General features: G+C 37.4%; 1 protein-coding gene and 1 long non-coding RNA gene across 5 annotated transcripts in view; one reads left to right on the top strand and one right to left on the bottom strand.

Moving 5' to 3' along the window:
* The window catches only part of LOC140679223 (uncharacterized), a 222,920-nt gene extending 219,488 nt beyond the window's left edge, over positions 1–3,432 (bottom strand). Inside the window, exon 1 of the long non-coding RNA XR_012050734.1 lies at positions 3,329–3,432. This is a non-coding gene — a long non-coding RNA (uncharacterized lncRNA). The remainder of the gene's footprint in view (positions 1–3,328) is intronic.
* Positions 3,433–4,207: 775 nt separating this feature from the next.
* The window catches only part of LOC133623016 (transport and Golgi organization 2 homolog), a 73,223-nt gene continuing 57,759 nt past the window's right edge, over positions 4,208–19,671 (top strand). For 2 of the 4 annotated variants that reach the window (XM_061985915.2, XM_061985916.2), the window contains exons 1-2: positions 4,208–4,355; positions 9,199–9,308. In XM_061985915.2, coding sequence (XP_061841899.1) covers positions 9,253–9,308 — 56 coding nt within the window. In that variant the 5' untranslated portion in view covers positions 4,208–4,355; positions 9,199–9,252. The remainder of the gene's footprint in view (positions 4,356–9,198; positions 9,309–19,671) is intronic. The other 2 variants (XM_061985912.2, XM_061985914.2) reach the window with 2 other exon arrangements.

Raw genomic sequence — 19,671 nt, 5'->3', positions numbered from 1 at the left:
GTAAACATTGAAAGTCCAAATAAAAAGAAGTGGCGTACAATCTTTCGCCAGAGCACAGGTGACACCGTAAGAGGTTACAGGTCGACACGTTTCTCCTCAATTGAGCCAAATTGAATTCTGTCTCTGTTTAATTCCTTGCTTCTTGTCTCGTTTAATAGATGTCATCGATGTTTGAACCTGACACCCACAGTACATTTTTGGGGGTCCCACTTTTTTGTACCCATTTTGAAAACAAATGATAAATGTATGCATTATCCTGTTATATCTCACATTCTATATTGTGTTTTGGAAAAAGATTGTCATAAACGTTACATTAAAAAAATACAAAATAAATACAAAAGAATAAAAATGTTTATGTTTCAGTTATATGTTTCACTTTCTTCTTTCCTTCATGGATCTAAACGTTACCGCTGCCGGTAGTTTTTTCTATATTTTTATTGTAATATTTTCAGAATATGTTTGTTTTATTTTTAGCCAAAGTAAGACAAAGAAAACAATCTGAAGTTGTCTTTCTTTATTTTGTTTTAATGCCATGATTTTAACAGTCCGGCCCGCGTGTGCACAGGTTTTCCTCCATGCTAAGCTAAAATGAGTTTGACACCCCTGATAATAATAATAGTAATAATAATAATACATTTTATTTGGTGTAGCGCTTTTCAGAGTACTCAAAAGACGCTTTACAGGATAAAAAATATAAATATGAAACAGTTCAAAGTAATAATATAAAATACAGGAAATATAAAAGCAGTACATTGTAAAATACATAATAATACTGGACTAGTGGAACGCCAAATAATCACTTAATGAACTTTTCAAACACAATGTTACTGTTCAAACTGTGGCCAAAAATAATAAATATACTCTTTAAAATAAAACCTCTGCCTGATACCAGCAGGGCCGAGTCATCCGCAAACAGGAACAATTCACAGTCGCATGCTGATGACATGTCGTTTACGTATATTAGGAACAAGTAAAGGCCCTAATATACTGCCTTGGGGGACTCCACAGCTTACTGAGAGGAGGGGGCTGTGCCATTCACCTCTACCACCTGTTTCCTCCCCTCCAAGTAAGATTTATCCAGAATGATTCAGGCAAATGACAACGAATTTCACTTTTAACTCGCTACGAAGTGAACAAAAACAGAATGCTGGACGACAGCAAAGACTTACACGACATGACAATCAACAATGTCCCCACAAAGAGGGATAGCTTCCGCACAACTGAAATAGTCTTGTTTGCCAATACAAAGCAGGTCAGGGAATAGCACTCACAGGAAGGCATGAAGCTGCTACAGGAAAACACCAACAAAACGGGAAAAGCCACCAAAATAATAGCGCAAGACAGGAACTAAAGCACTACACACAGGAAAACAACAACAAACTACAGGTAAAAGCCAGTAAATTAGAATATTTTGAAAAACTTGATTTATTTCAGTAATTGCATTCAAAAGGTGTAACTTGTACATTATATTTATTCATTGCACACAGACTGATGCATTCAAATGTTTATTACATTTAATTTTGATGATTTGAAGTGGCAACAAATGAAAATCCAAAATTCCGTGTGTCACAAAATTAGAATATTACTTAAGGCTAATACAAAAAAGGGATTTTTAGAAATGTTGGCCAACTGAAAAGTATGAAAATGAAAAATATGAGCATGTACAATACTCAATACTTGGTTGGAGCTCCTTTTGCCTCAATTACTGCGTTAATGCGGCGTGGCATGGAGTCGATGAGTTTCTGGCACTGCTCAGGTGTTATGAGAGCCCAGGTTGCTCTGATAGTGGCCTTCAACTCTTCTGCGTTTTTGGGTCTGGCATTCTGCATCTTCCTTTTCACAATACCCCACAGATTTTCTATGGGGCTAAGGTCAGGGGAGTTGGCGGGCCAATTTAGAACAGAAATACCATGGTCCGTAAACCAGGCACGGGTAGATTTTGCGCTGTGTGCAGGCGCCAAGTCCTGTTGGAACTTGAAATCTCCATCTCCATAGAGCAGGTCAGCAGCAGGAAGCATGAAGTGCTCTAAAACTTGCTGGTAGACGGCTGCGTTGACCCTGGATCTCAGGAAACAGAGTGGACCGACACCAGCAGATGACATGGCACCCCAAACCATCACTGATGGTTTGGGTTGGTTTGGTTTGCATTTCCTTTGGAAATCGAGGTCCCAGAGTCTGGAGGAAGACAGGAGAGGCACAGGATCCACGTTGCCTGAAGTCTAGTGTAAAGTTTCCACCATCAGTGATGGTTTGGGGTGCCATGTCATCTGCTGGTGTCGGTCCACTCTGTTTCCTGAGATCCAGGGTCAACGCAGCCGTCTACCAGCAAGTTTTAGAGCACTTCATGCTTCCTGCTGCTGACCTGCTCTATGGAGATGGAGATTTCCATTTCCAACAGGACTTGGCGCCTGCACACAGCGCAAAATCTACCCGTGCCTGGTTTACGGACCATGGTATTTCTGTTCTAAATTGGCCCGCCAACTCCCCTGACCTTAGCCCCATAGAAAATCTGTGGGGTATTGTGAAAAGGAAGATGCAGAATGCCAGACCCAAAAACGCAGAAGAGTTGAAGGCCACTATCAGAGCAACCTGGGCTCTCATAACACCTGAGCAGTGCCAGAAACTCATCGACTCCATGCCACGCCGCATTAACGCAGTAATTGAGGCAAAAGGAGCTCCAACCAAGTATTGAGTATTGTACATGCTCATATTTTTTCATTTTCATACTTTTCAGTTGGCCAACATTTCTAAAAAATCCCTTTTTTGTATTAGCCTTAAGTAATATTCTAATTTTGTGACACACGGAATTTTGGATTTTCATTTGTTGCCACTTCAAATCATCAAAATTAAATGAAATAAACATTTGAATGCATCAGTCTGTGTGCAATGAATAAATAAAATGTACAAGTTACACCTTTTGAATGCAATTACTGAAATAAATCAAGTTTTTCAAAATATTCTAATTTACTGGCTTTTACCTGTATATATATATATATATATATAAAAAAAAAAAAAAAAAAAGACAACCCGGTGGAGTTTCATTTTTTAACATTCCTTTTCAATGAAAAAAATGTGCCTTGGCTTAAAAAATGTTGAAAAACAACAGCATAGACAAACAATCATGTTTTTCTATTGTATTATTTATACTGGTTGTGTATGTGTAGGAATATGACAGAACTGTTGATCAGCTCATGCAAATGCATTATTTTTTTCCCATTATTTCTGACTATTGCATATTGCATGTTGTTATTATATTGAGTTGGAAGGCATCAGCCGAAACTTGGCGCAGGCTCATGATCGCCACATGCAACAACGCAGCATCTTTTACCTCACTTTTGTCCTCAAGGTATCCTCCTCCAAAAGGCGCGATGAGAGCCTCCAGCTGTAAGAGCAAGTAGTCCAGAGTGCATGAATGAAGCGTTTTAATTGTGCTGCCGCAGACCTCCTGTCAAGCTCACTACTACATCAGATCGTGGTGCGTTCACTTGCCTCCCGTGTGTCGCAGTACTTGTAAAAAAAACAACAACAAAACAACAATAATTCAATAAATAGAACACTAAATCATAATTGATTCAAAAGTTGATTGCGTTGGTGAATAATTGTTAATTATTCGTCGTGTTTTACGAATTGTCAGGGCAAGCCTTTATCCCCCTCTCATCCACAACAGTGCAGGATGCTGTCGGTCACAGTGTCTCCGCCCATCCACACTGGAGCAAAATGCACGACTTTTCAGGAAATGTCACGCAGTTATTTTTCATTGTTATGAAAAATGTATTTTTTTTCGAACAACGCTTGTAAAAAAAAAAAAAAATGTAGGCGAGTATTAATAACAATGTACTGTTTACTATTGCACCGTAAAGTACACGTAAATAGATAGACGCTATTCCAATTCCGGCTTTTCAGAGTAAAAGCCAAACAAATGCCGCTGAACATTTATTCATGGTCAAATTCGTGTAGAGTTATGTATACAACTATCTTTATATTTAAAAAAAAATAAAAAATAGTCAGAAAAAATACCAATTATCATTTCTTTTTGTTTTGTTCCGTACACATTTTTTTATCTTATTCTGGTAATATCAAATACCGGAAATAAAATGTATCCACCTTACTACCGGCTGATTTGGCCAATCAGAGCTAACACATGAGTGCGCTCGTTTTACGTGCCGAAAATATAATCGCGGGCGGATTCTAGACTCAACCAGTGACACTCGATGTAAAAAACAAAACAAAAAAACCACCGGAGTCACAAATCGAGTTCACCAAATGGGAATGCCACCTTTAAACAGCCACAGAAAGTGTGGAGTCGGTAGGTACAAAAGTGCAATAAAACAACTTTGTGCTGCTGAATATAACCGGTGAGTAACTACTTACAATACTTCAACAGCCATTAACTACTAATGTTTGCGTGTTGTTGTTGTTTTGTATACAATACTATTGACTGTACTGTTGCTAACATTAGCTTGCGTTGTTATGCTTAAAGTAAACGCAATATTGCTCGGGAAGTAGACCCCGAAAGGGACAAGCGGTAGGAAATGGATGGATGGACGCAAGTATACTAGTTAGTACTGCATGTGTGTTCTGTATTGTTTCGTCACTGAGGTAAAAACGTAACTCGTTTGTTTAGTTTCAGAAGAAGCAGGACGTAGAGTAAATTAATTGTTTTACATTGCTATTTTACTTGCACATACAAGCTAATTTTGTAGCATCATGTTATGGCTTATTTAGTAAGTGTACCTTGTCTTGGTTTAGTCATTCACGACCTACTGTTTGAGCTGTATTTGAAGTACCCGATAAAAATGCATTTGTTGATGTGTACGATGACCTACTGTGTGTGTGTGTGTGTGTGTGTGTGTGTGTGTGTGTGTGTGTGTGTGTGTGTGTGTGTGTGTGTGTGTGTGTGTATATATATATGTGTATGTGTGTGTGTGTATATATATATATATATATATATATATATATATATATATACTGTACATATCAGAGGTGGGACCAAGTCATTGTTTTGCAAGTCACAAGTAAGTCTCAAGTCTTTGCCCTCAAGTCCGAGTCAAGTCCCGAGTCAAGACAGGCAAGCCCCGAGTCAAGTCCAAAGTCAAGACTGGAAAGTCTCAAGTCAAGTCCTAAGTCCTGCATTTTGAGTTTCGAGTCCTTTCAAGTCCTTTTAACCACAGACTAATATATTAACACAGATTGTGTATGCTTTTCAAACGCTGTATTTATTTATTAAAACAAGTGCATTTTAAATTGCAGGAAAGAAAATTGTGCTGACATTGCACTTTATAATAGCACTATTAACCAGTCATTTTAAACATTAACTCATTCCTTTACAGAACAAACACATTGAAAAATAAAGTGCAAATGTACTTATTTGTACAAAAGTGTTAACATTGAAAAAACATGACATATACGTGAACATAACAAAAAAGTTGTACTTTTTATATGTCAGGGCCCTATGCTGCATTGCATTTGCAAAAGACCAAATTAGCCAAGAGTCTGTCAGTCATTTGTGCACGATGGGGGCGTAGTATGATGCCACCATGGCTGAAAACTCGCTCCACTGGAGCACTGGAGGCAGGCACTGCCAAGACTCTCATGGCCACTCGGAACAGTGAAGGAAGAGTCTTCATGTTCAATGCCCAGAACAAAAGGGGGGAGAGAGTTGTTTTGGGTTGGTGCACTACTTGTAAGTGTATCTTGTGTTTTTTATGTTGATTTAATTAAAAAAAGAAAAAGAAAAAATATATATTTCTTGTGCGGCCCGATACCAATCGATCCACGGACCAGTACCGGGCCGCGGCCCGGTGGTTGGGGACCACTGAGGTAAACAACCAACAGTATGTCAGAAAGCTAGCTAAAACGGTACACATATTCATAATATAGTATACATTTTAACTGACCTTTATTTTACTATTTTTGTCTTTTTTTTAGGTGGCTAAAATACGCGGTGCTGCTGACCGCCGTCTAATGTTACGTGTGATATATTGACTAACGTAACCCTGCTTAAAAAAAATCACTGAACAAAAAGTATGAATAAGGTAGTGAACTGCAACAGATTCCCGTGTTTGCAATAACGTTATAACGTTAGCAGTGAGTTTACAGCCTCACTGATTTAACTACAAAGCAAATAAAAGTCACGTTACTTAGCCAATAAACGTTATCTTACATTCAAAACTTACCGTTCTTTGTACAACTTCAAATGCCGGACGAAGTTGGAAGTTGTTGCCTCTCCATCAGTCATTTTCGAACCGCATGTGTTGCATACTGCAAACCGTTTTGTGTTGACCACCTCGTAATTTTTATACCCAAACAAAATTATTTTAGGTATCATTTTTTGTTCACTGGCGTGTGGTTTGGACATGTCTTCTTCGTTGGTTGTCCTGCAATTTGATTGGATGAATGCTGTGTGATGAAAACAAAGTAGATCTAATTTGATTGGCTGTTGTACTGAGAGCACACCAGCTGACACACGCAACGCTGATAGACAAGTACACAATGAAAAATACGGAGCGCTCCCGAATAACTTTTTCATCTTTGAGTTTTGGGGAAAGTAGCAAGTCATGTCAAGTCATGTCAATTCAAAAGGCTCAAGTCCAAGTGAAGTCACAAGTCATTGATGTTAAAGTCTAAGTCGAGTTGCAAGTCTTTTTACATTTTGTCAAGTCGAGTCTAAAGTCATCAAATTCATGACTCGAGTCCAAGTCATGTGACTCGAGTCCACACCTCTGGTACATATACATACATACATACATACAGTCGTGCTCATAAGTTTACATACGGGATACAGGACTCTCTGAAAAATTGTGGTGTGGCTGTTTCAAGATGCACTTGAATAAAAATGGGCTGCATGGTCGAGTCGCCAGAAGAAAGCCATTTCTGCGCAAATGTCACAAAGCATCCCGCTTACATTACGCCAAACAGCACAGAGACAAGCCTCAAAACTTCTGGAACAAAGTAATTTGGAGTGATGAGACCAAAATGTAACTTTTTGGCCACTCGACCATGCAGCCCATTTTTCTTCAGGTGCCTCCTTATTGTGCATCTTGAAACAGCCACACCACAATTTTTCAGAGAGTCCTGTATTTCAGCTGAAGTTATTTGTGGATTTTTCTTTGCATCTGGAACAATTTTCCTGGCAAGTTGTGGCTGAAATCTTTGCTGGTCTACCTGAATCCCTCATTTCCCACTTCTTAATCAGCGTTTGAACACTGCTGATTGGCATTCTCAATTCCTTGGATATCTTTTTATACCCCTTTCCTGTTTTATGCAGTTCAATTACCTATTCTCGCAGATCTTTTGACAATTATTTTGCCTTCCCCATGACTCAGAATCCAGAAACATGTGTGCAGCACCGGATGTAAGATGCAATGGTCTGTCAGAAGCCCAGAAACTCACTGACCTTTTATACACACACATTAATTACAAACAAACATGTCACAGGTGAGGATTGGAACCTTGATTAGCCAGTCAAACCTGTTTGTGTCAACTTTTGTGCATGTTATCAGATCAAAGTCACTGGGGTATGTAAACTTTTGATCAGGGTCATTTGGGTACTTTCTTTTGTCATTTTGATTTAAAAAGAGTAAACAGTAAATAAATAGCTTCACACAACCATTAAGCATGAGTGGAAGAAAGGTTGTTGTGTTATCATTCATATTATCTGAAGAATGGCCAATAAATCATAAATTCTCCCAGGGTATGTAAACTTATGAGCACGACTGTATATATGTGTGTGTGTGTGTGTAGTGCTTTCTTTTCCTATATTCAAACACATTGTTACTGTTCAAACTGTTTGTAATGTTACAGTGGCCAAAATATAAAATATATTTGTTAAATCAAACCTCTGCCTTGGTTTTTAATGAATGCTTATGCCCACTACGCTACTGTATTTTATGTTAGTCATGAAGAGCCAAGTGTTTTCCAAGGTAGTAGTTGGTAAAAAAAAATGAATAAAAAGGTTTTAGAACCACTGTTCTATACTAACAGTGTAGTGGTGTAATTTAAACATTGTTCTCTGGACAAACTCCTTCTGTGCACTCATTTTAAACAAATATTTGTTATTAGGGCCCGCATGGCCCATTGTATAAGGACTCCCAAAGGGAGTCCTTATGCAATGGGACATAAGGACCTATTGAATTTGTAAGGTTTTATTATTATTATTATTCCGCAACTTTGCGCTGTAATTTGACCCCCTTAGCATGCTTCAAAACTCACCAAATTTTACACACATAATCAGTAATATACGGCAAAAAATTTTATCAAAAAACCAAAACTCAAAATTGTGCTCTAGCGCCCTCTAGAAAGAAAACTGCTTATAACTCCCAGTACGAATGTTGTAGAGACATGAAACAAAAACCTCTATGTAGGTCTTACTTAGACCTACTTTTCATTAATTAATTTCCTCGGGCAAAAATCAACAGGAAGTTGGCAATTCCCCCTTCAAGACAAAAAAGTACTAAAAACAGTCACTTTTGCCTCTTTGAGCTGTATTTTCACCCTCTTAACATGCTTCAAAACTCACCAAACTGAACATACACATCAGGGTTGGCAAAAATTGCGATCTAATAAAAAACCTAACACCAAATCTCAAAATTGCGCTCTAGCGCAATTTTTGAATAAAACGCAGAAAAAACTGCTCCTCGGAAGAAAAAAATGACAAAACTGCCTGTAACTCCCATTGGGAAGGTCGGAGAGACATGAAACAAAAACCTCTATGTAGGTCTCACTTAGACCTACATTTCATATATTGACAACCCCCAGCAAAAATCAACAGGAAGTTTGCAATTTCCCCTTCAAAACAATTTTTTTTTTATAAACCGGTCACTTCTCTTCAAACATTATCTCCTCTGAGCGCGTTTGTCGTATCAGCTTCAAAATAACACAGGAGAGAGATTGAACCCTTCCAAATAACAGTTATCGAAATAATTTTTCTAACTGCTCCGGTTTTGATTTTATGAGCCTTCAAAGAACCGCTGCGCTGATGCTGCACCAACGTGCCCACACAATGCAGACAAGGTAGGTACACTAGACAAAAGTCTTGGGACACTTCAGACTAAAAGTAGACAAAAGTATTGGGACACTTGGGACTAAAACTTTACAAAAGTATTGGGACACTTAGGACTAGCACCTGCCAAATACGCAGGCCCGACCAATGCTGCTTGCAGCTTTAATTTGTTTTTGCTTTTGTCTTGTCACCGCTAGATATGACTGAGTTTTGAACGCACAAAAGCCTGTCATCAATCCCCCAAGACATCCATGTGTATCATTTTCTTCAAGTTTGACCCGCGGCCCGCATCAAAAAATGCCTACAGGTAGATATTCTTACACTATCTCTGAATGTATAATGAAAATATCATGTTTTCCCTGCATATACAGTACATCAGGCATATTTAAGAGAGAAACTGCATTTTTTAAAAGGTGTGCCTATTGTTTATTCACTGTAACTCGTATAGATGTACAATGTTGTATACATGATCTTTAATATCAGTGCTCAATTACATGGAGCCAAGGAAACATGATTGTTTTTGCATTGCCTGTCTACAATGTATGTGGAAAAACCCTTATTGTTTCCTTTTTTCTGAAAGGGGAACTGCACATTTTTAAATGTTGCCTTTCATTCACAATCCTTATGTAAGACAAGACATGTGTTTTTCTTTTTTTTAATGCATTCTAAATAGTAAATAAATGCGATAAAAAGTCCGCTTACACTAGAGCAGGGGTGCTCACACTTTTTCTGCAGGCGAGCTACTTTTCAATTGATCAAGTCGTGGGGATCTACCTCATTCATATATATAATTTATATTTACTTATTTATGAAATATATGTTTTTGTTAATAAGTTAAAGGTGTTTAATGATAATGCAAGCATGTTTAATACATATAGTTAATATTGTTAACAAGTTAAAGGTGTTTAAAGATAATGCAAGCATGTTTAATACATATAGTTAATATTGTTAACAAGTTAAAGGTGTTTAATGATAATACAAGCATGTTTAATACATATAGTTAATATTATTAATAAGTTAAAGGTGTTTAAAGATAATACAAGCATGTTTAACACATATAGTTAATATTGTTAACAAGTTAAAGGTGTTTAATGATAATACAAGCATGTTTAATACATATAGTTAATATTGTTAACAAGTTAAAGGTGTTTAATGATAATACAAGCATGTTTAATACATATAGTTAATATTATTAATAAGTTAAAGGTGTTTAAAGATAATACAAGCATGTTTAACACATATAGTTAATATTGTTAACAAGTTAAAGGTGTTTAATGATAATACAAGCATGTTTAATACATATAGTTAATATTATTAATAAGTTAAAGGTGTTTAAAGATAATACAAGCATGTTTAACACATATAGTTAATATTGTTAACAAGTTAAGGTGTTTAAAGATAATACAAGCATGTTTAACACATATAGATTCCTTTCTTTCATGAAGACAAGAATATAAGTTGGTGTATTACCTGATTCTGATGACTTGCAGTGATTGGAATCAGACAGTGGTGCTAAAAACGTCGGCATTTTCGAATGGAGGAGAAAAAAAGTCCTCCTTTCTGTCCAATACCACATGAAAGTGGTTGGTTTTTGGCATCTTATTTGTCCAGCTTCTGTACTCCTTTGTATACTGGACTCTCACAATATTATGTCAGACCCACTCGACATCCATTGCTTTCGGTCTCCCCTAGAGGGGGGGGGGTTACCCACATATGCGGTCCTCTCCAAGGTTTCTCATAGTCATTCACATCGACGTCCCACTGGGGTGAGTTTTTCTTTGCCCGTATGTGGGCTTTGTACCGAGGATGTCGTTGTGGCTTGTGCAGCCCTTTGAGACACTTGTGATTTAGGGCTATATAAATAAAGATCTGATCGACTGACACACCCTCCGCGATCGACCGGTAGCTCGCGATCGACGTAATGAGCCCCCATGCACTAGAGCCTATGGAAGTTGCTCTATTCTGCCTTTAAAGAGCTTAAAAAAACACTTTCAAACACTTCCATCAACGTTTTATATACACGCTGTAAGTATATATGTAACGTAGTAACAGGCACATTCATAATAACATGTTTAACTTTTTTGCTCATTTTAAGCCAGGGGTCGGCAACCCAAAATACTATCAAAATGACTTTAAAAGTCTTATATAAGTGTCATAATGAAGGCAACACATGATATGTCTATATTAGCCTACTATCAAAGTCTGATGCAAATCTTCGTTGACAGAAATTTTGTATTTTTATTTTTATTTTACACATTTGTGCAACATTGGAAATCATTAGTAAAACGGTGACTTCTCACAGGATGAGATAACTCCTGGAAATTACTGGCTCAGAATGGCCAAAGGTATAGATGTGTGTGTCCAAGTTAAAGGAAACAGCAGGCTGTCTTCTTCTAATGGATTTTTAACAATCTTTGGGAGCTGGGTAACGTTTGCTGTGGTCTGGAACAACATGGCACACAAACAACTATAAGAAATGCAGCCAATATTACATACAGATAATGTGTCATGAGATATGCAAATATAAATTAAATACACAGAGGGCATTAAGGAAATTAAATGAGCTCAAATATACCTATAAACGAGGCATAATAATGCAATATGTACATACAGCTAGCCTAAATACCATGCTAGCATTGATTAGCTTGCTGTCATGCACTGACCAAATATGCCTGATTAGCACACCGCACAAGTCAATAACATCAACAAAGCGCACAGAGTAAAAAGTTTGGTGGACAAAATGAGACAAAGAAGAAGTGGCATAAAACACGTATTTCTGTGGCAGCGTCGGAGAAAGTTGTACATGTAAACAAACTACGATGAGTTGAAGGACTGCTGAAATTAGTAGGACAGAACTTCACACTCCAAATCATCGGTGAAGCATGTTTAATGTAAACAGTGGGATTACGAACAATTAGGAAGGTTTGTTCTCCTACAGAAAATATATTAGAACACATAAAATATATTTTTTCTTGATCTTTTTCCATTTTCACACATCTCTAAAAGAGGTCCAGGGAGCCACTAGGGCGGCGCTAAAGATCCAAAGGTTGCTGACCGCCGTTTTAAGCGAATGGCATTAAACAAGGTTCGCTCTTCCATTCGACAATAACGACTACTTCCAATCATGGCACACTCCAAGGGAGCTAACAAACGTAATTAAACATCACTTACTGTACAATGTCTGCTCTAACTGGAATGCCAATTTATAGGATGTTGATATATTCCTGTTTAGATGAAGAATTAATCATAATCCTTGCAAAGAAAAAAGGTGGGTGGAACCAAGCGTCTCTTTGGATCTGTTTCGCCATTTCCAGGTCTAAGTTGGCTGTCAAAGTGTACCAACCTCTCAGTTTATAGCAACAACCTTCTACATGATTTATATTCTAGAATTAACTTTCACAAGCTCACAGGCGAGAAAGTCGCTCACCAGCTGATGTCAATACAGCAGCATAAGGTAGTTACCTCTCTCTAAACCAGGGATGGGCAAACTACGGCCGGTGGGCCACATCCGGCCCGCCAAATATTAGAACAAAATTGAGCAAAGATCTGTTTTGAGCACAGGTGTCAAACTCAAGGCCCAGGGGCCAGATTTGGCCCGCGACATAATTTTATCTGGCCTGCAAACACCTGGAAATGCTATGTGTCAATAATATTTTCTCACTAAATGTAATCGATTTTTATCATTTTGACAAAAAATATATATGTACCGTATTTTTCGGAGTATAAGTCGCTCCGGAGTATAAGTCGCACCGGCCGAAAATGCATAATAAAGAAGGGAAAACACATATATAAGTAGCACTTTTTGGGGAAATTTATTTGATAAAAGCCAACACCAAGAATAGACATTTGAAAGGCAATTTAAAATAAATAAAGAATAGTGAACAACAGGCTGAATAAGTGTACGTTATATGAGGCATAAACAGAGGTGGGTAGTAACGCGCTACATTTACTCCGTTACATCTACTTGAGTAACTTTTGGGTACTCGCTACTAATTTTTATCGATCCGTTAATGCACGCTTTGTTTGTTTTGGTCTGTCAGACAGACCTTCATAGTGCCTGCGTTTCAACAAATACTGTCACTGGTGACGTTCACTCCGTTCCACCAATCAGATGCAGTCACTGGTGACGTTGGACCAATCAAACAGAGCCAGGGGTCACATGACCTGACTTAAACAAGTTGAAAAACTTATTGGGGTGTTACCATTTAGTGGTCAATTGTACGGAATATGTACTGTACTGTGCAATCTACTAATACAAGTTCCAATCAATCAATCAAAAGTGTGAAGGAAAAAAGACCCTTTTTTATTTCAACCGTACACCCCGTCAAAAGCCTAAAGACTGACTGCACAGTTCCTGTCTTCACAATAAAAGTGCCGCTCCATCGCGCCTGCGCTTTCAAAATAAGAGTCTCCGAAAGCCTGCGCAAACAAGCTAGCAAGCTACGGAGTTTGCCGCCAATGTATTTCTTGTAAAGTGTATAAAAACGAATATGGAAGCTGGACAAATAAGATGCCAAAAACCAACCACTTTCATGTGGTATTAGACAGAAAGGAGGAACTTTTTTCTCCTCCATTTGAAAACCTGGACGTTTGTCATCACTACTGTCTGATTCCAATCAATGCAAGTCATCAGAATCAGGTAATACACCAACTTATATTCTTGTCTTCATGAAAGAAAGGAATCTATATGTGTTAAACATGCATGTATATTCATTAAAACACTATTAACATGTAAACAAAAACGGCAAAAAAATATATATAAATTATATACTGTATATATATATATATATATATATATATATATATATATATATATATATATATATATATATATATATATATATATATATATATATATATATATATATATATATATGTGTATGTATGTGTGTGTGTGTATATATGTATATGTGTGTGTGTGTATATATATATATATATATATATATGATATGGGTGTGTATGTTACTCATCAGTTACTCAGTACTTGAGTAGTTTTTTTACAACATACTTTTTACTTTTACTCAAGTAAATATTTGGGTGACTACTCCTTACTTTTACTTGAGTAATAAATCTCTAAAGTAACAGTACTCTTACTTGAGTACAATTTCTGGCTACTATACCCACCTCTGGGCATAAATAACCAAGTGAGAACGTGCCTGGTATGTTAAGGTAACATATTATGGTAAGAGTCATTCAAATAACTATAACATATAGAACATGCTATACGTTTACCAAACAATCTGTCACTCCTAATCACTAAATCCCATGAAATCTTATACGTCTAGTCTCTTACGTGAATGAGCTAAATAATATTATTAGATATTTTACGGTAATGTGGTAATCATTTCACACATAAGTCGCTCCTGAGTATAAGTCGCATGAAAAAAACTGCGATTTATAGTCCGAAAAATACGGTACTGCTTGAAATTGCATACCTTTTACACTTTAATAGTATCCATTAAGGTAACAAATATTACCGTATATTATCATACTTTCCAAACATTTTTTTTTATAAATAAAAAAAAATCCTTAAATATCTGCTTGAAATTGGAAATTGTACTGTTTTTCCATTCACAATATAATATTGTAAAAACAATGTCAATTTAATTTAAACTACCCATCAAATTAATAAAAATGACAATATGTTTTACAGTGTTCTTTACAGCATATTACTGTAAATTGAAAAAAAAAACTAACATTTTTATTTTTTGTTAAAATTCTGTTGACTGAGCTGCCATATTTTTACTGTAAAATCTTGTTTTTAACGGTGTATTACTGTAAATGGAAAAAAACGATACATTTGTTTTCACGGTAGAAAAACTGGCAGCTAAATTGTCAGAATAAAAAAAGGAACTTGTACTGTTTTTCCGTGAACAATATCATGTTGTAAAAAAACACTAGTAAATAGTAAAATTCTGGCAACTAAGCTGCCAGCTTTTTCCCGTAAAAAATCAAAACAGTGGTACTGTTTTAATATTTACAGTAAAATGTTATGACATTAAAAAAAAAACTATTTCACAGAAACATTTTGTATACGTAAAGTTTTTACTGTAAAATCGACAGTTTACTTACAAAATATATATATAATTAATAATGAAATCCATAGGAAAATTCATACATTATTCACTGTTACAAGCCATAACTGCCATGTGGCCCTCAATGAAAACCAGTTCGACTCCCCTGGTTTTGAGTAATGTTACAACAAAACGGATACTTGATGTTGATGCACTGGCAAAAAAAGGGTGATCAACAACACTCCCACTAAAAGAGAATGTAACCCTGTTATATAATTTTTGTGTTTTTTTGCGGTTCTGATATGATATTGTTGAAAATAGATGTATAGCCCATGTTTGGGAAGTCTACTCTTAGGTCCAAGATATGATATGCTTTGAAATGCATAGCACTTAAAATAACAATAAAAATAGGGGTGTAACGGTACACAAAAATTTCGGTTCGGTACGTACCTCGGTTTAGAGGTCAAGGTTCAGTTAATTTTCAGTACAGTAAGAAATCAACAAAATGTAAATTTTTTGGTTATTTATTTACCAAATTTGTAAACAATGGCTTTATCCTTTTAACATTGGGAACACTATAATAATTCTGCCCACGTTAATCAACATTAAACTGCCATAAGTTGTTGCTCAGATTCAATAAAATGACAAAACTTTTCTTCTACATATAAAAAGTGCAACATTAAACAGTTTCAAGTCAACTCATCATGCTTAATTTATTACAGCATTTGGGAAGCCTGTAGTTGATTTTTATTATGTAAATGTTATATTTTTATCAACATGTGATAGCAGGGACCCTGCCATTCAAAACTAGGCTGCTCCATTACTAATGATTAATGTATCTACAGCTGAAAAAATGGTACAATAGCGATAAGAGAGACTATTCATCCCTGAACACCATGGAGTTCATGTAGGCTTTATGATGCAGTTATAGATTAGATTAGATTTATTGGTCCCCTTGGGGAAATTCATTGTCACTGCCGTACATTTAAACACTAGACATTACACATCACACAAAAAAAAATAACAAAAAGACATCATACATGACTAACACACATTTACAGGCTTGTCAGACAGGTCGGCCGGGCCTGCTGTTAAGGGCGGCTATAGCTGCAGGGATCAGGCTTTTCCTGAGGCGGGCCCTCCGGAATTTGATTGTTCTGTACCTGCGCCCTGATGGTAGTGGGATGATGTATTGGTGTAGTGGGTGAGTGATATCCTGGACTATTGTTTTTGCCAGTCGGGTGATGGACCTGTGGTTTATGTCTGAAATGTTGGGTGTGGGTAGGCCGATGATTTTAGCTGCTATGTTTGTAATGCGTGTGAGTTTGGTCCGGTTGGTTACAGAAAGCATGGTGAAAAAACATGTGGAACAGTACAGAAGGATGGGTTGAACAATGCTTTGGTAAAGTAATAACAGGAGATGAGGTGCAACGTATACCGTATCTTCCGCACCATAAGGCGCCCTGGGTTAAAAGCCGCGCCTTCAATGAATGGCATATTTCAAAACTTTGTCCACCTATAAGCCGCCCGGTGTTGTAAGCCACATCTAACTGCGCTAAAGGAATGTCAAAAAAAACAGTCAGATAGGTCAGTCAAACTTTAATAATATATTAAAAACCAGCATTCTAACAACTCTGTTCACTCCCAAAATGTACGCAAATGTGCAATCACAAACATACGTATATCAACATGGACAGAGCTGCGTGAAAAAAGCCACCCGGCCTCTTCGCGTAAACTTAAACTTACCTTAACCACTCGCTCATCTTTTCTTCATCCATCCCTTCGAGTTAGCTTTTATGATGACGCCGGCTGGGAAGGTCTCTTTTGGCAAGGTCTTCCTTTTGAATATCACCATGGGTGGAAGTTTCTGGCCATTAGCATGGCAAGCTAGAACCACAGTGAAGGATGACTTCTCATTCCCTGTGGTGCGAATATTCACCGTACGTGCTCCCGTTGTATCCACAGTGCGGTTCACAGGAATATCAGTTGCTGTGAAATAGTAATCCGTGTGCGGATGGAAAGATTGCGTCTTTTCATGAACCGGATCCCTGACGCTTAGTAGGAGCCATTTTGTGGTCTTTACAGATGTAAACACACAAAGGAAATGAAACGTACGGTATATCCGCGCGCTTTTTCTTCTTCTATGCGGGCGGGTGGTTGCTTACAGTAGAAGAAGAAGCGCTTCCTGTTCTATGGGGGCGGGTGCTTACCTTGGCAGTTGCTTGCGTAGAAGAAGAAGCGCTTCCTGTTCTACCGGGAAAAAAGATGGCGGCTGTTTACCGAAGTTGCGAGATCGAAACTTTATGAAAATGAATCGTAATATTAATCCATATATAAAGCGCACCGGGTTATAAGGCGCACTGTCAGCTTTTGAGAAAATTTGTGGTTTTTAGGTGCGCCTTATAGTGCGGAAAATACGGTATGTGTCCTTGTCTTTCATAAGGATTGTGAATTATAGGCCAAATTCCAAAAAAAGTGCAGCTCCCCTTTAACACCCACTATCAACATTTTTTTGCCGGTGTCTGAAATAGCACAAATGCGTGCACTCCTGCACTGTGTGCCATCCATATGAATTAAGGTGTGATGTGGCGCCAGGCTTTATTTTAAATCCACCAAAGCCTGAGAGGGAACGTCCTACCTGGACTTAGTCCATCTTTGTCCTTATCTCCGGGAGTCTGACCCCGCCTAAGGAGATCAGATCAGAGGTGTTTGTGCACTGACTCAGACATGAACCTGGGGAAAGGTGAACCCGTGTGTCCTTGTTTTTCACCGGCTATATTTAGAATACTATTTGCAAAAGCAAATATGCCGCATTCACGTCCAATTTGGACAAGGATAAGGAATAGCTAAACATGCACCGTAGGAAAATACAAGAAGTGGGTGGATCAATACAAATATTGATAGTAAAGATACCAAGTATAGTATACAGTATTGTCAATACTGCAGTAATAACTTTGATTCATTTTATTATCACAAACTCGTTTTTAGGGCCCGCATGGCCCATTGCATAAGGACTCCCACAGGGAGTCCTTATGCAATGGGACATAAGGACCTATTGAATTTGTAAGGTTTTATTCTTTATTCTTTATTCTTTATTCTTTATTCTTCCGCCGCCACATTAAACTGTAATTTGACCCACTTAACATGCTTCAAAACTCACCATATTTGACCCACACATCAGGACCTGCGAAAATTACCTTTTTTAAAAAAAAAAAACAACCTCAAAACTCAAAATTGCGCTCTAGCGCCCCCTAGGGAAAAAAACAAACTAGACTGCCTATATCTCCCACTAGGAAGATCGGAGGGACATGAAACAAAAACCTGTATGTAGGTCTGACTTAGACCTAGTTTTCATAATTGTATATCATCGGGCAAAAATCAACAGGAAGTTGGCAATTCCCCCTTCAAGACAAAAAAGTACTAAAAACAGTCACTTTTGCCTCTTTGAGCTGTAATTTGACCGCCTTAACATGCTTCAAAACTCACCGAACTGAACACACACATCAGGACTGGCAAAAATTGCGATCTAATAAAAAAACCCTAACCCCAAATCTCAAAATTGTGCTCTAGCGCAATTTTTTAATAAAACGCACAAAAAACTGCTCCTCGGATGAAAAAACTGACAAAACTGCCTGTAACTCCCACTGGGAAGGTCGGAGAGACATGAAACAAACACCTCTATGTAGGTCTCACTTAGACCTACATTTCATAAATTGACAACCCCCAGCAAAAATCAACAGGAAGTTTGCTATTCCCCCTTCAAAACTAATTTTTTGTAAAAACCGGTCACCTTCCTTCAAAAACTATCTCCTCTGAGCGCGTTTGTCGTTTCGGCTTCAAACTAACACAGGAGAGAGATTAAACCCTTGTGTATAAAATAACAGAACAGCGTTTTAATACCTGCTCCGGTTTTGATTTTATGACCCTTCAAAGACCCGCTGCGCTGATGCTGCTGCGCTGCTGTTTTTTTAAGATGGCTGCTTAAAAGCAGGAAGCACCAGTGTGCCCACACAATGCAGACAAGGTAGGTACACTAGACAAAAGTATTGGGACACTTATGACTACCACCGGACAAAAGTATTGGGACACTTAGGCCGAAAACTGGACAAAAGTATTGGGACACTTAGGCCGAAAACTGGACAAAAGTATTGGGACACTTGGGACTACAACTTGACAAAAGTATTGGGACACTTAGGACTACAACTTGCCAAAAGTATTGGGACACTTGGGACTAAAACTGGACAAAAGTATTGGGACACTTAGGACTAGCACCTGCCAAATACGCGGGCCCAACCAACGCTGCTTGCAGCTTTAATTTTCTTTGTTTTTTTATTGTTTGCAAAATCTGAAAATAAGTCCTTGGGCACATAAGGACTTTAAGTGCAAAAACCAAAGGATTTAAATCAGAGCCAATAGTAGTTTTTGCTTATGTTTTGTTATTTTTCCATATAGACTTTATTTTGCTCAAAATATCGCATATAATACATGAGAATGTAAGGTAATTCAAATATTTATTTGATATTTTTACGTTGCAATCCTGCGTATTTGTCTGATTTTTAATTGTAATCAAAAATGTAATCATTCAATGATCTTGAAAACTGTAAGTATCAATCAATCAATCAATCAATCAATGTTTATTTATATAGCCCTAAATCA

The sequence above is a fragment of the Nerophis lumbriciformis genome, linkage group LG12 (genome assembly GCF_033978685.3).
Source record: "Nerophis lumbriciformis linkage group LG12, RoL_Nlum_v2.1, whole genome shotgun sequence".
Taxonomy (NCBI): Eukaryota; Metazoa; Chordata; class Actinopteri; order Syngnathiformes; family Syngnathidae; genus Nerophis; species Nerophis lumbriciformis.
The sequence above is the reverse complement of the archived record's forward strand: the minus strand, read 5'-3'. Positions and strand labels throughout refer to the sequence as shown.